General features: G+C 45.1%; 1 protein-coding gene and 1 long non-coding RNA gene across 6 annotated transcripts in view; one reads left to right on the top strand and one right to left on the bottom strand.

Annotated features, from left to right (window-relative positions):
- Window positions 1-554: 554 nt before the first annotated feature.
- On the top strand, window positions 555-10,643 carry LOC122693869. 3 transcript variants are annotated; one of them, XR_006341046.1, is made up of 6 exons: window positions 555-674; window positions 880-989; window positions 3,308-3,503; window positions 4,489-4,645; window positions 5,431-5,590; window positions 10,513-10,643. It is a non-coding gene; the product is annotated as an uncharacterized LOC122693869 (long non-coding RNA). The 3 variants fall into 3 exon arrangements; XR_006341045.1 differs by having other exon boundaries at window positions 609-989; XR_006341044.1 differs by lacking the exons at window positions 555-674; window positions 880-989 and adding an exon at window positions 2,974-3,077.
- VSIG10 (V-set and immunoglobulin domain containing 10) overlaps window positions 4,408-16,851 on the bottom strand; it is a 36,950-nt gene continuing 24,506 nt past the window's right edge. Inside the window, exons 5-9 of one of the 3 annotated variants that reach the window (XM_043901788.1) lie at window positions 11,820-12,113; window positions 8,266-8,376; window positions 7,936-7,948; window positions 6,238-6,449; window positions 4,408-5,357 (exon numbers count right to left, since the gene is read on the bottom strand). In XM_043901788.1, coding sequence (XP_043757723.1) covers window positions 5,302-5,357; window positions 6,238-6,449; window positions 7,936-7,948; window positions 8,266-8,376; window positions 11,820-12,113 — 686 coding nt within the window. In that variant the 3' untranslated portion in view covers window positions 4,408-5,301. Of the gene's footprint in view, window positions 5,358-6,237; window positions 6,450-7,935; window positions 7,952-8,265; window positions 8,377-11,819; window positions 12,114-16,851 lie in introns of all 3 variants that reach the window. The other 2 variants (XM_043901787.1, XR_006341043.1) reach the window with 2 other exon arrangements.

A 16,851-nucleotide genomic window follows, 5' to 3' on the forward strand; every position in this document is an offset into this window, starting at 1 on the left:
AGGGCGGTGCTGGGGTAGAAATCCGGGTTGGGGGAGAGATGGGTCAAACGGAGTGGGGAGGACTATAAGGGCCAGATAAGGACCGGAGATGGAGGGAGGAGGTGTGGGTTAAAAAAGGAATGCGGTGGAGCTGAGGGGAAAACGAAGGCTGGGGTACCAAAAGGCATCGGGGAGCTGAGGAGGAAACTGGTGGAGATGGGGCAGGGTGAAAATCGGAGTGGGTGAGGGGCGAGAATCAGTTTGGAAGGTGAACCTGAAGACCCAAGGAATCAGTATTGGGAAGACAAAAAGCGAAGACTGAGGAAAGAATTGGGGTGGGAGGCTGAGGGTCTGGGAACCCCGGAGAGAGGGAAGAAATGAGAGGAATAAAACTGGGGACCTGAGGCAGCAGGGAGCTCAGAGGTTAAGTGGGAGCCACGGTAGAGGAGTAAAGGGGCTGAGTGCAGGGTCAGAGGAAGGGGTCGTTTTATAAAAAAAATGGGAACCGGAAAAAGGAAGCCCATTGGAAATTGGAGGATGAAAACGAAAATGCTGTGGTTATAAGGGGTAGAGGGCAAGGGGCAAACAGCCAGAGAAAAAGAGGAGTTAAAAAGAGTGGGGTTCCAAAAGTGGACCAGCCAGATGAACTTGAGTGTGACCCAGGAAACAGGGAACAGAAGTGAAAGCAGGCAGAGGTAAAATGAAGGGCTGGAGAAACAAGCTGGTAAAAAACACACACACAACATGGAGTGAAAACTGCTCCGTCGTGTCCGACTTTTGGGGACCCCAAGGACACAGTCCATGGAATTCACCAGGCCAGAATACTGGAGTGGGTAGCCTTTCCAGTCTCCAGGGGATCTTCCCAACCCAGGGATCGAACCCTGGTCTCCCACATTGCAGGCGGATTCTTTACCAGCTGAGCCACAAGGGAAGCCCCAGCACATGGAGAGACTGGATTAAAACGAACGTGGGAAACAGGTGACAGTAGGAAACATGGATTTGGTTAGAAGGTAAGGAACTTGAAAATGGGACAGTTTTGATTAGAGTTTAGGAAGCTTGGAGTGAGGTAAAGAAACACAGGAGAGACAATGACCCAAGAAAAAAGCCTCTAACTGGGATAGGGAGTAGAGTTGGGCCTCCTCAAGTGGGAGTTGAGGTGAGACTTCGTTACTGTTTCTGTTCAGTCATTCAGTCTTGTCTGACTCTTTGCCACCCCATGGACTGCAGCATGCCAGGCTTCCCTGTCCTTTACTGTCTCTCACAGTTTGCTAAACTCATATCCATTGAGCCGGTGATGCGAGCCAACCATCTCATTCTCTGTTGCCCCCTTCTCCTCCTGCCCTGAATCTTTCCCAGCATCAGGGTCTTTTCCAGTGAGTCACTTCTTCCCATCAGGTGGCCAAAGTATTGGAGCTTCAGCTTCAAATCAGTCCTTCCAATGAATATTCAGGACTGATTTCCTTTAGGATTGACTGGTTTGATCTCCTTGCTGTCCAACGGACTCTCAAGAGTCTTGTCCAGCACCACAGTTTGAAAGCACCAGTTCTTTGGCATTCAGCCTTCTTTATGGTCCAACTCTCACATCCACACATGACTACTGGAAAAACCATAGCCTTGACTATGCAGACCTTTGTTGGCAAAGTGATGTCTCTGCTTTTTAATATGCTGTCTAGGTTTGTCATAGCTTTCCTTCCAAGGAGCAGATGTCTTAATTTCATGGCTGCAGTCACCATCTGCAGTTATTTTGGAGCCGAAGAAAATAAAATCTCTCACTGTTTTCATTTTTCTCCCCATCTATTTGCCATGAAGTGATGGGACCAGATGCCATGAACTTAGCTTTTTGAATGCTGAGTTTTAAGCCAGCTTTTTCATTCTCCTGTTTCATCTTCATCAAGAGGCTCTTCAGTTCCTCTTGACTTTCTGCCATTAGCGTGGTGTCATCTGCATATCTGAGGTTATTGATATGTCTCACAGCAATCTTGATTCCAGCTTGAGCTTTATCCAGCCTGGCATTTCACATGGTGTACTGTGCCTGTAAGTTAAAATAAGCAGGGTGACAATATACAGCCTTGATATACTCCTTTCCCAATTTTGAGCCAGTCCATTGGTATATCTTCAGTTCTAACTGTTGCTTCTTGACCTGCATACAGGTTTCTCAGGAGGCAGGTAAGGTGGTCTGGTATTTCCATCTCTTTCAGAATTTTTCACAGTCTGTTATCATTCAGTCAAAGGCTTTAGCGTAGTCAGTGAAGCAGAAGTATGGGGACTACTATTAGCTGAGCCCAGTGAGAACCTCCAAAACCACCAACCACTGCAGCGACCCAACAGCTTGCAGAAACTGTCTTTTCAGACGTCCTTCAGTCTACTGCTCTATGATGATTCCTACCCTAACCCTTTAATGTGAGAAAACAGGCAGTCTGACCAAAAAAGAGATATGTATTTGAGGATATGCAAATACAATGGAGAGATGAAAGGGTAGGTAGCATCTACAAGTCATAGAAAAGAATAAAATGGCAGCAAGAACAATATTGTGATCAGTATTGGGAAAGCAAGTTAAAAAAAATTGTGGATGGCAATCCCATTTCCCAAAATCTTTTAGTTTACTAATCAGGTCTAAATGAAGATCACTAAAGCATTTATTTAAAAATAACTTTATTCTATTATCTTAAAAAACAAATCCATGTTCTAACATCAGGATGAATTTCTCCCAGCCCCCCACCTCCATACCAAATATTAAAATGTAAGCAGTGCAGAGAGAGCTGTTTCTTTTTGCAGCAGTTCCTGGCCAGGACCATGGTGAGAAATACCAGTTGGCACATGTTGCATCATAATACATTTTACCCAACAAAGATGATTTTCCAGGTTTCAGTGCCTAGGTGAGGGAGATTTTCCATCATGGGTTTTCCTGCTGCAGTAAGAGTATAGGCATGTGCTTGTGAGAATGGAAACTGATATCAAAGCCACAGGATTATGGGACCCCCTCCCCAAGGTCCACCAGGTTTTGCGGAAAAGGAATGTCAGTTGCAATGACCCAGAAGTATTTATCTTCTAGGTTCTGATAAGTATATCTCCTGGTCTCCAGTTCACAATTCATTCAGGTAAGTTTTTTGTTTTTTTTTTAAAGCACACTGTAACGAGTTGGACTTTGCCACAGAAAAGCCTATAACCCACTGTCGACAACGTGCTAGTGGAGTTGGGGATGGGTTATCTTAAAAGAACAGGAAAAAAAGCCCTAATTCTTTAAAAATCCTTAAAGCTTGAATACCGCCCTCCCCCCCCACAGTACTTCAGCTCTTAACTGACCCAACAATATTATCTGTGCACACAGGGCTCAGATATACGTGACAGCAGTCACAGCTCAGCTGGACAAGGGTTTATCATGTTTGGCACCATGACCCTGAAGCTCCTATTTGCAAGGGGAAAATCCTTTCTTGAAGATTTCCTATCATCAGGTGTGCACGCAAGAGAAGAGGAAGTCACGGGGAGCATTTCCGTCATCTTGCAAATCATTGTCTGCCTTCCAGGTAGGGAATTCTGCCCCTCCCCCTACAGTTTTTTTGCTTTTTCCTTTGTAAAATATGGTTGCCCCTGCACAGTGGACTGTCAGATCCAGAAATGGATTCATCAAAGCCTAGTTCAGTGTTCAATGATTTTAAACACAGCCTGTCTTAAGATCCCGTTCTGAAATGACACTAACTTAGACTGGTGAGAGTGGTTAAGTACATGAGGTTCCATGCAGCGAAAGATCCAGCCCATCAAGAGAACAAGGCCACAGGAATTCCTGAGGGGTGGACACTGCAACCAGCCTCTGACTTCCCCAGTGTTCTGAGCTGAGGACAGGGCTCTCACTTCTGGTGACTTCCTCAGTTTAGTTCCTTCATCCAAGAAAATTGACCTGCCCCAACCACACCTGCAGGGTAACCCTGCAGATAACCAGCTTCTCAGAAGTCCCAGGCCCTGTTATCGGAGAGGAAGTTCTCCTTTAAGTCTTGCCTGTTAGAGCAGAATATGCAGTATTAAAGAGTGCAAATTCAAGTCAGATTTTCAAGTTTAGCACACATATTTTACACCCTTAAAAAGTCCCTGACGTTTTAAGAGATTAGGATGAAATCAGAAAGAAAAGGAAAAAAAAAAACTCTATACAGGGATCTACTGGAAACAATAGCAGCTTCAACTCATCACATGTTATTTTCATTCAGAACTTAGCATTATTGAGCAGCGTATCTTCATAACATCCTTAGGAAGGAAATATGTTTTCCCAATCCCATTTCTGAGATCAAGAAACCGAGGCCACAGGTCTACTATGTTACAAAACATTCCTCCTGCCTTTTTCAAAGCCACAGGAGAAAGGAAGGGTGGGAAAGTCAAAATTAATTGTGCATCACCTAAGAGGCTTTTCTTTTTTTTCTTTTTTTTTTTTTTTGGCTTTTCTATAAATATGAAGCTCTGACATATGTGAGGTTCTGGTGAAAGGCATTTCCTCTTATCGCCCCCTATCTCTTTTGAAAGGAATTTCATCTCCAGGAGAGCAAAAATCCACAGGTGAACTCTGATGATGCCCTGGTCTGGAACCATTCTACAGAGAATGAAAGGCCCAGGCAGCAGTTTGTAACTGAACAGCTGACATCTTTTTTCCTTCCACTAGAGAAGGCAAAGGAGATGTAAAGTAAGTGTGATTTCACCCATTTCACAGATGAGGAAATTGAGGCTAGGGGGAAAAGGTAAAGCTACCTGCCCAAGCCCATGAAACAGGCAAGGAGCCGGGTCCAGATTGAAGCCTGGGTGTTTCCAACTCAAATCCCAAAGCAAACTGCCTCCTTCTGATTAACAGCAGTAGCTGGCACCTCTTCACCTTTCCAGAGAGCTGATGTTCACCTGGTTCCTCAGCTCACCTAGGCAGTGAGAAAGGAAATGTCCTTATCACCCCATACTGTTCCATTGTGTACTGGGATGGGCTAGTTACAGACCTTTAATAGTGACAAAGGACAGCGAGGCCTACTGCCTTCCCCTACTCCTGCTCCCCATCTCAGCATCAGTCAACCTGGAGAAAGCCCAAATGGAGCTTTCCCCACATACACTACCCATTCCCAAAAGCTTTTCACCATCACTGAGAAGAGTTACAGTAAATCAAACCAATTTAGAAAAAAAAGGGGGGGGGCGGGTAGGAAAGATGTATATATGTTTTCCTATTTTGCTGAGAACCTCCAAACCCTTTGCAGCCCTCAGGCAGGGGTGCAAGTCAAGTAAAGCAGAATATGAAATTCATCTTGAACACAGCTTTCCAAGCTTTTGAGACAAGACATCAAAGGACAGTTGTCTTCTTCACACTGGCCTGTCTTCTTCTTGAATGATGTCAGTATGCTGCTCACTGCTGTCATCTGTACGGGAGGGAAAAGTAGACCCGACTCTGAGCGGTGCTCTCAGTAGAGATGACTCTGTTTCCCCCTTCAGTTTTCTTTTTCAGGAGGTGGGGGCTGCTCAGCTTGTAGGGTCTTAGTTCCCTGACCAGGGATTGAACCTGTGCCCCTTTCAATGGAAGTCTTAACCACTGGACCACCAGGGAAGTCCCTCCCATCAGTTTTCCGTCACCTTGATTTCCAGTCCTTTACTGGTGAGTTTCATGAATGAGCAGTTGGAGTAGGGTGGGTTTCCCTGCCTTGTACCCATTCTTTCTACTCAGAATCCACTGACATGCTTGACACTGTCCACATTTCTTAGCTCCTGACATTCCCCTCACCTGGACTACCCTCTGCTTTCTGCTTGTTCAAACTCGACTGTCCTGAAAGACATGCCTCATAGCCCACATCTTTTACAAAATGTCTCCCAACCAGTGCATCCCTCTGGGCTCTCATCTTTCTCCTGAGATCATGTAATTTGTAAAAGTATCATTCATCAGGCAAGTAATCATTCCTTCGAGCCACAACTCTACTACCCTCGCAAAGCGTTGGTTAAATATTCCTTCTATTTTCATTTTCCCTTCATATTTTAGTCTGTTCGTCCTAACTGCTTTCTTAAAGCCCATCACCACTGGTCTTGATTTTCTGGTGCCTGACAGTACCCATCTGTGTCTTTCCCAGAGTTGGCCCTCAGTAAGTATTTGTCAGTTCAATTGTTGTGTTTGTAGTTGATGGGAGATTCTCAGATTCTAGATTAAACTTTAACTGTCTTTCCCAGCCCTTAAAAAGCAGACCCTTGGAGACTTCTTCCTGGGAAGCCCACCACAACCTTGCAGAGTGCTTTAAAGGGCAAAGAGCTTACCCTGCAGAGCCTGCAGTCCATTGCCCATCTGGTCCACATTCCCGTTCACCAGCGCAGTCACTTTGTGAATGTGGCCATACTTGGTTATTTCTATTGGCGACTCCTCCCTCTCACTAGCTTCCTCCTCTTCCTCTTCTGCAGCGTCTTCTTCCTCCTCCATCTCTTCCTCTTCCGAATCCACCAAAACCATGACATCACCCATGTCTTGCCTCCTAATTTCCAAAAGGGAAGAAATGATCAAGAAGATACCCTGTTTTCTCCAACTTCAGCCCTCACTGAATAGGAACACTCAGTTCTCTGCATCCCCTTTGGTAGCATGGACAATTCTTCATGGACTCAACGTGGTTGAGTTGTAAGATGGAGATGATGACCTTTCAAAGAGGTGCTGCCACAGACTGTCTAGATAATCACACCTTGTGCTGGGTGAATTTTATCATCCCCCCTCCTGTCTCCCCACTGTTCATCTGACAGGTGACCTCATGGTCCCAAGCACCCACCATTTCAGTTCCCTTCGCAGCATGTACACACATGCTCTGTTCCTTTCCTGAAATGCCCTTATTTCTCCTCTACTTACTGAAATTTCTCCTCCTTTTCATTATTCAAAGCCCTAGTAAAGTCCCCTCCCTCCCCCTGCAGCCTTGAGCTGTGACTCAGTTTGGCGTCCACAGCCAGCTGTTTGGCACTGAATTGTCCTCTAGATGATTGCTAGTTCTGCCTCCCCACCCAGACTGTACATTTCATGGGCCAGTCACAATCCTGTGAGCATGACATTCTCATTTAATCCTCACATCCTGCCTCTGAGAAACAGCTGAGGGAAAAAAGGCTCAGAGAGGGTCAGGCTTTTCCAGGATCCTTAGGCTTGAAGGGCAGAGCAGCCATGTGAACCCAGGTCCACTTATTCCAAAGCCTTTTCCCATTATGCCAAGCTGCTCCCTCTATGAGAAATAAGCCTGGGGAAGGACAGACTCATGCCAAAATGACCCTCAAAAATGGGGCAGTACAGGTAACACTCTTCCATGAAAGATGGTGCCAGAACAATGAAATCTCATTATTCATCCCAGAACAGTAATACCCCAAATTATAAGCAGATAAGAGGAGCGAAGAGAAGCGTTCCTTGCTTCTGTGCAGGCTCTCCTGGAAAGTGAAGTTCCATTTAGTTGTTTCTCCCCTACTAAGGTTCCCTCCATTTGGGAGGGGCTTCTGGGCATGCACAGACTAGTTTTCCAAAGCATGCTGTAAGATTATGACTTATTCTTCCTTTTAGCTCTTTGCAGAAAATTAGATAAATACATGAATGACTGAGCTCAACACATACATGCTGTCTTTATACCTCAAGGACAAACCAGCAATGTGCCTTGCCCTGAGGTCTGGTGTTGAAAAGGAGCACAGACTTTGCAATCAATCAGACCTGGGTCTGACTGCAGGCATGGCCATCACTTCCTAGATGAGCTTGCAGAAACTGCTTCGCTTCAGTGAGCCTCCCTTGCCTTATCTGGAAAATGGGGATGCCAGCAGCACCCTGAGGAGTGTGTGATGGGGTCTCTAATAATGCCTGAGGAAGCCCCAGCCCCGGGTCTGGCCCCTGGTGAGTCCCCAGTGGTAGTGGTTACTACTGCTCTTATGAAATGTTATAAACAAAACATCAGTGAAAACAGATTATGGAAATGGGTTTCTGATTTGCGTCTAGGGGACACTCACCTGAAAGTGCTTCCTACTGAAAGGAGAAAGGAAAAAACATTAATATCCAATAAGATCCACTTTGGCCTCACAGAAGTTTCTAAGCCAGCTAACAGTTACAAAAGGATGGGCAATGAGAAAACTGACCCAATACGAGAGATGACAGGGCACTCAGGAAGGGTACTTGCGTGCTTCATTATTGCAAATCTGGACCCAGTTTGGAAGCCTACAGAATGGAGCTTCAGGTGGGAGCATAACAGGGACCATCTTCCCCCACCCATACCCTCTCAGGAAGCCTGCAAGAGAAACAAAGGGGCCCAGGAAGTCCTTACCATTCCGGGAAGCCCTTACCTTTCCAGCAGAACACGGGGCTGTAATACAACAGGAGCCCGGCGATAATGGCCAGTCCCAGCAGAAGGAGGCTCACGACTGTGGCCACAATTCCCCCGATGTTTAAAGGTTCTGCAAAGACACACCACACCCTTCACTCATCCACGTGATACACACTCAGCTAGGAGTGCAACACCTCTCCTCCCCTGCCTGGATCCTACTCTTATCTTGGTTTCATGACCTTGGGTGGGGCATATGACCTCTCTGTGGACTGTGTTAGTCACTCAGTCATGTCCGATTCTTTGCAACCCCATGGACTGTAGCCCACCAGGCTTCTCTATACAAGGAATTCTCCAGGTAAGAATCCTGGAGTGGATTCCCATTCCCTTCGCCAGAGGAACTTCCCAACCCAGGGATCGAACCCTGGTCTCCTGCTTTGCAGGCAGATTCTTTACCATCTGAGCTACAGGGAAGTCTCATGACCTCTCTGTAGAGCAAGACAAATATCTCATTTTCCTACTTCAGACAGTTTGTGGGAATCAAATGAAGTATGTGATGCAAAAGAATGTTGGAAAGTTAAAATCTCTGTGTCTTCATATATCAAGACTGTTGTTAAGGCTACAGTAATTAGGAGTGTGGATTACTGGTGCCACAATGACATGATCAACAGAACAGAATAGGAAGGGACATCTCTGGTGGTCTAGTGGTTAAGACAGTGGGCTTCTACTCCATAGGGCATGAGTTCGATAAGAACAGGTCTATGAACAAAAGGAAACTTGATATAGGATAGACTAGTGAGTAAAAAAGGAACTCTTCAGGAAGTGGTGCTAGACCAAATGGTTATCCAAACTGGGGGTGGAGGAAACTTGATGTCTACTTCCTCCATTCACCAAAGTCAACTGTAGATGGACTATAGAGTTAACTGTGAAAGGCATGCAATAAAACATTAAGAAGACAATATAGAAGAATGCCTTCATGACCATAGGATAGATAAGGATTTCTTAAGACACAGAAATGCTACTGATACAAGAAAATATTCATAAAATCAATCACATTAAAGAACCTCTGCAAATCAAAGGATACCATAAAGAAAGCAAGAAGGACTAACTGAAAGATATTTGTAACATGTAAAACAAGGAATTAGTGTGTGGAATTTCTGAAGAACTCCTATATATCTATAAGAAAGAGGAAAAGGTCAAAAGAGACAATTATGGGGAGTTCCTTGGTAGCCCAGTGGTTAGGATTCCAGCTGCTGCTGCTGCCAAGTCACTTCCAGGCCTGAATTCAATCCCTGGTTGGGGAAGATCCAGAAGGCCACGTGATGTGACCAAAAGAAAAAAAAAACTTTTTTTTTTTTTACAGAGTTCCATTGTTTATGAAACAGAGACTCCATTTAAGACTGTTCTCACAGAAAGCAGTTGAAGAGCAGTCATTTGGATGGGGAGGAGGCTAGTGGACCTGTGACTTTCAGGAATCTTCCTGCAGTGGCCACAGCTGGGGAAGGGGTGCTGTCCACCCTTTGGCTCTGTCTCCATCCTGGGCATCTGCTCAAGGATCACCTTCTCGTGGTTCTGACCCCTCTGACCTTGGCCCCTGGGGGACTTCTAGACTTGGCTGTTGTCATTCCAGATTCATATATCATGCCTCTTCCTAGAGAAACCTGAGAATTCCTCAGACTGGAAGCTTCAGATGCTCCAAGAGCAAATCAGTTAGTGCTTTGAATTCACATGTTAACAAACAGGTTATTTAGCATCACTACAAAAGAGTAACACAAATTACCACTAACTATGGATGGACTATGGATGGATGGTTGTTGTTTAGTGGCTAGGTCGTGTCCAACTCTTTTGAGACCCCATGGACTACAGCCCGCCAGGCTCCTCTGTCCATGGGATTTTCCAGACAAGAATACTGGAGTGGGTTGCCATTTCCTTCTCCAAGAAAAAAAATTTTTAATTTTTAAATAAACTAAAACTATTTTTAAAAAAGCACAATTATATATTTCATAGAAGAAACCTAAATAGCAAATAAGCATATGAAATAATGCTCAGCCTTCTTAGTAATCAAAGAAATTCAAATTAGAACCACAGTGAGATTTCATTTTGCACTTACTTGATGAGCAAAAATCACAAAATCTGTGGTTGAAAATCTGGGACAACTGCCATTTCAAATGGAAATTGGTATAACCACTTTGGAAAATAATTTGGTATTACCTCATAAAGATAAAAATGCACATAACTTATAACCCTTCATTTCTACTTCTTGGTACAGATATGCTGGAGACATATTTGCCTGGAGACCTGAGTATATGTGCACAGGGGGCTGGGTAAAAGACTTTCACAGCAACACTGTTCATCACAACAACAACAAATCAGAACAACACAAATGTGCATCAGCAGGAAAATCAACAATTTAGTTGTGGAATAGTGCTACAGTGGAAAATTATGCAGCCATGAAGAGGCATGAAATAAAATTACACATGTCAGCATGAATAAATCCTGGAAAACAAAATGTGGAGTAAAAATAGCAAGTCACAAAAAGGCTACATTTGTATAATAACAACAAATTCTTTTCAAAACTCTAAAACAAAAACTAAACAATATATTATCTAGAAATGTGTACATATGCAGCAAAATTTTTCTTAAATAAAACATGAAACTCAGGAGTTACCTTTTTCAGAAGGCCCAGGATGAGACTGAAAACAGGCCTACAGGTAGGGTTGCCAGATAGAATACAGTATGCCCATTTAAATTTGGATTTCAGATAAACAATGAATAATTTTTTTAGAATAAGTATGTCCCAGGATTTCCGTGGTGGGACAGTGGCTAAGCCTCCATGCTCCCGATGCAGGGGGCCTGGGTTCAATCCCTGGTCAGGAAACTGGATCTCACATGCTGCAACTAAGATTCAGTGGAGCCAAATAAAAAATAAAAATTTTAAAAAATAAGTATGTCCGATGCAATATTTGGGACATAACACTTAAAAAAAAAATTCTTTTTTTTTCTAAAGTGCAAATTTAAGTGAGCAGCATATTTTTTTTAGTTTTGCTGCAATTGTTTTCTAAATCTGCCACACTACTTACAGGTAACTTCAGCAGTGTTGGTTACTGTTCTATATCTTAAGTGGGATGGTAGTTTCTTGGGTGTTCATTTTGCTGTTATGTTTCACAGCTTACATTATATATATATATATCTCATTATATCTTTTATTTTAGACATGTATTTTAATATATATTTATGTTTTATATATATATATATAAATTTTTTTTTTCCTTTAGGATGTAACTGATATTAAATAACTTTTGTATCTTCCCTAGTGGCTCAGGTAATAAAGAATCTACCTGCAATGCAGAAGACCCAGGTTCGATCCCTGGGTTGGGAAGAAATAAATTTTTTATCTTGATACAGTAGTTAGAGATTTAGGACTGGACAGTAATTTTCCCATCCCTCTTGTCAAGCCACAGGTAAGCAGATATGCCTCCTCCCTGATGGCAGTGAGACATATAGAGGGAAGCAACAAGCTGTCCCCATGCTGGTCCTCTGAAGCTCTGCTCCTTCAGGGTCACTTCCATCACTCACCTTTCACGCTCAGCCAGACGTCCAGCTCCCTCACCCCCACGGCGTTCTCAGCCCGGCAGACATAGTAGCCCTCGTCCAGGTCCTGGGAGCAGTTGTGAATAGTGAGGGTGGAGCTCTGGCCACTCTGGGTGATGAGGTGGTGGCCGCTGGGCTGGATGACCACCTCGGGCTGGGTGAGGTTCCTCAGCCACAGGATCTTGGCAGGGGGGTAGGCTCCAGACACCTGGCAGATAAGCGTCACATTGCCCCCCACGAAGCAAGTCTTCATGGGCTCAGAGAGAAGGGAGGGGCTCCCTGGCCATCAGAAGAAGGTAAAGAAAAATAAACATTTAAGGAGATTCAAGCGGTGACCTGAGAATTTCAAGAATGTTACTTGTTTTGGAACAAAGCAACTCCAGGAATATCTGTACCACACCTGGTCTCGTAAAATAATAAAAGATAATATTTGTTGAGCATTTACTATGGGCTAGGCACTGTCGCTAAGAGTCAGACACGACTGAACGACTTCACTTTCACTTTTCACTTTCATGCATTGGAGAAGGAAATGGCAACCCACTCCAGTGTTCTTGCCTGGAGAATCCCAGGGACAGGGGAGCCTGGTGGGCTGCCGTCTATGGGGTCCCACAGAGTCAGATTCAACTGAAGTGACTTAGCAGCAGCAGGCACCGTATATATCAACCCAACTAGTTCTCAATAATAATCTTGTTATCCCCATTTTGCAGATGGGGAAACAGAGGAACAGAAAAAGTCAAGTAACTTAAAGTCACACAACTAAGGAAGTGAGCAACTAGAATTTAGGGGGACCAACTGTCCTGGGTTGCCCAAGACTGAGGGGATTCCTAGCACCTGGGGGCTTTCAATGCTTGTGAAGTCCTAGGCAAACCAGGATGAACTGGTCTGTGTAAGAATGGAACCCAAGAAGTCAGGCTTTTGTGGTCCACATCTCCTTACTTCCTATGTTCTAGGCTTCTGTGTGTAATAACCACACTGATCAGATAAAATACGGGCACACACCCTGACAAGGGTGTTCCAGGGGACAGGAGGGCACCTGTATTAGTTTCCTGTTGTTGTTGTAACAAATTGCACAGACTTAACAGCTTAAAACAATACAAATTAATCCCTTTATAGTTTTATAGTTCTGGAGGTCAGGCATCTGAACTAATCTCACAGAACTAAAGTCAAGGTGTTGGCAGAGCTGGTTCCTTCCGGAGACTCAAGGAGAGAATCCATTTCCTTTTTTCTCGGTTTCTAGAAAGGAGCCACCTGCATTGTTTGACTCATGACCCCTTCCATGAATTACTCCTACTGCTTGCATCTGTCATCACAAATCACTACGGCACTGACCCTCCTGCCTCCCTCTTATGAGGACCCTCGGGATCACACTGGGCCCAACCAGAGAATCCTGGACAATCTCCCCATCTCAATATCCTTGATCACGGATGCAAAATCCCTTTACCATGTAAGGAAACAAATTCACAGGCTCTGGGGATTAGGATGTGGATATCTTTGGGGGGCCATTCTTCTGTCTACCACACGTCTGTCCTAGAAAGACTGTGCATCCCTGTGGCCTTGGGGTCTAATTTAAGGAGGAGACGGGGAGCCATGAGATCTACCATGAGGATTAGTCTGTATCCTTCACACAGGAAGCCTTTCCCCTAATACACAACCTCTTGGGAAGGGTGGTGAATTCATCTTGGGAGGATTTATTAAATCCGAATTTTCAGCAGCTGAGGGATACAGAGTGGCATGTTGGGTTCCTGCCCGGGAGAGTGAAACTACACGCTTCCCCTTGGCAGTTGTTCCAAAAGAGAATCTAGGGTTTCACTGCTGGCGTCCAGGGAAGAAGGAAGAGGGAAGGGGGAAAGGGTTGGGGGTGGAACAACCTCTCTCTAGGTCGGGTCAACAGAGGAGAATCGCCCAAACCTGGTTTTGCTCAGAAAAATCACCTGCGAACACCCCTTCTTGAATCAACTATCAGATTCCCCCCATGTTGTTGCTAAATTGCTCCTTCCCTGCTTGTGGTTAACCAGAATTTCCTTTGGGGTCACAAAGCTGGCAGCAGTGACAAGCCTCATCAGTACGTTTGTATTTCAGGGTCCCATACCGAAGTTTGAGAAATGGCCCCTTCTTCCTTTATTAAAGGCAAAACAAACAGTCCCCCAGTACACCTCCCCTGCAACCCAAAGGTATGTACTTTCGCCAAACACAGCATTCACCCCTCAAAAAGCTATGTCACCAACCAGCTCGGGTGGCACTTATAAATTCAGAGTTTCACTTAAGAGGATGCTGCGTGCAAGGGTGGGGCAGGGGTAGGGTTGGTGCTGCGGAGCCTCACAGATCTGCAGGAGATGGACAGCATGCTAGGGCCCTCACACACGGGGCTCCACAACACCGCAGCTTGTCATGAGTTGAGTTGGTTTCTTCAGTTTTAGGGGTCCTACATGCCATATAATATGGTAAAGGACAGGGAAGCCTAGCATGCTGCAGTCCATGGGGTCGCAAAGAGTCTGACGTGACTAACTAAACTGAACAAAACACGCCATATAAAGAGGGGTCTGGGGAGTTCTCCGGTAGTTCAGTGCTTAGGAGTCAGCGCTTTCACTGCTGTGGCCAGGTTCAACCCCTGGGTGGAGAACTAAGATACTGCAAGCCATGTAGCACAGCCAAAAAAAAAAAGGAAGAGAAAAATAGAGATCTGGGCAGCAGGAATCCCTGAAAGCATTGCTTTTCATCAGCTTGGGGGCTATGCTGCCCTGCATCCCTGGGTGGATGTTAGTATTGCCCCTCAGTGATGCACTAGTCCTTCTATGTGGAATGATCCAGAGCCCCTCAACCCCAAGGCATTGCTACTCAAGGTGTGGTCCTCAGACCAGCAGGATCAGCACTTCCTGGGAGCCAGTTAGAAATGTAGTCTTGGATCCACACAGACCCAGAGAGTCAGAATCTGCATTTTAACCAGCCCCTCAGGTCACCAGCATGCACATCCAGGGTCAAGTGCCCATGAGGGAGGCGGGGAGAACTGGATGGTATCAGAGTTGAGAAGGGTTCTGGCTCTGTGCCTGTTTCCTGTGCTCCTGGAATTGGGAAAACTTCTGGTCAGCTCCCTTTTCCAGACACATTTCTTAGCCCTGAGCACATATTTAGATTCAGATTACGGATCAAGTCTCAGGGGCCACAGGAATAATGACTCAGGCAAGATGTGCAAATAAAATGAGAGGGTGAGGGCAAAATAACAAACCTCGCCTACTGCCTCTGCCAATTTCACCCTCTCAGCATCAATCATTCACTTCCTGGGACTTACGGTCCACAACACACTTTTGGCATTTCCCCATTATGTACCACCCTGAGTGTGTCTACTGCTTTCTAGTTGCATGAGTCTGGGCAAGTCAGCTCCCTCTGTTTCACCTTCTGTAAAATGGAGTGTCCTCCCAAAATTTGTGTTCATCTTGAAGCCCAGAATGTGGTCTTACTCAGAAATGGAGTCTTTGCAGAGGTAACTAGTTAAGGATCTCAAGATGAAATCATCCCGGATTGAGGGTGGACCCAAATTCCAAGGACTGGTATCTTATAAGAAGAGGAGAGGGACTTCCCTGGTGCTCCAGTTGTTAAAGATTCCATGCTTTCACTGCAGGGGGTGCAGGTTAGATCCCTGGTAAGGGAACTGAGATCACACGTGCCATGTAGCAAAAAAAGAAAAATGAAGAGGGGAAGGCACAGGGAGACACACCCACAGAGAGGAAGGCCACATGAAGACAGACGCAGGCACCAGAGTGATGGCGCCGCAGGAACACATCAGAGCCATCAGGAAGTGGAAGAGGCCATGAAGGATTCTGCCATGAAGGCTTTGATGGGAGCATGGCCCTGCCAACACCTTGATTTCAAACTTCTAGCTTCCAAAACTGAGAGAGGATAAACAGCTGTTGTTTTAAGCCACCACCAAGTTTGTGGTACTGCAACTCTGGGAAACTGATTCTGGGGGATAATACTGCAAGGGCTCAGCTCACCAGCTGATTGAGGACTGAACGAGATGCTGTGTGCAAAATACTCGGCACCTGCACAGGGTCTGCACTCAATAAAACATTACTGTCCCTATTGCAGTTGACCCTAGAACAACATGGGGGTTGGGGGGCCAGTCTGTGTGGAATCTAAAATCCATGTCCTGCTATCCCTGCCTCAAACACAAAGAAAATGACCCACCCAAGGATAGGAAGCTGAAATTGTTTTGGATAGCATCAGGACTCAAACCCTAGTTCTTCTGATTCCACATCTTATGCTTTCTAATCAGGCACAAACTTTCCCCCACTCTGAGTTAAAGATCTGTAAAATGAAAATATAGGTACTATATTTATTGGGGGAAAAAAATCCACATGTAAGTGGAACCTCACAGTTCAAACACGCCCATGCTGTTCAAGGATCAGCTGTATTGTGATACTGCCATTTTCCGGTTTAAGTTTGCCAGACTTCTCTCTCCAAGTTTAAGTCTTTTAAAGGGAAGGACTCTGTATTCCTTCATAGCACCTGGCACCATACATGCATCCGTGTCTGACTTCAGTCTTGTCTGACTTTCTGCAACACTATGTAGCCTGTCAGGCTCCTTTGTCCATAGGATTCTCCATGCAATAATACTGGAGTGGGTTGCCATGCCCTCTTCCAGGGGATCTTCCTGACCCAAGGATCGAACCCGCATCTCTTATGTCTCCTGCACTGGCAGGCTGGTTCTTTATCACTAGCCACCTGCGAACCCCACTTGGCACCATGCTGAGTACCTAAATCCCACATGAAGAAAAGATTTGCCAGATCAAGTGTGGAAAGAGGTCACCTGGATAAAAGCAAGGGCCCTGGCGTCAGACCAGCCTAGCTAAGTGCTGCTCCATCACTTAAGAGGTGGCTGATCCTGGGTAAGTTAGTTCATACATGTTATCATCTACAAGTTACACATCATCCTAATTTGCAGGCTACTAGGAGGATTATAGATAATAAGTTAACAAGTAAGATACAAAGACCTTTTGAGCACAGAAACCTAAAACAGGAC

The sequence above is a fragment of the Cervus elaphus genome, chromosome 5 (genome assembly GCF_910594005.1).
Source record: "Cervus elaphus chromosome 5, mCerEla1.1, whole genome shotgun sequence".
NCBI classification, from domain to species: domain Eukaryota; kingdom Metazoa; phylum Chordata; class Mammalia; order Artiodactyla; family Cervidae; genus Cervus; species Cervus elaphus.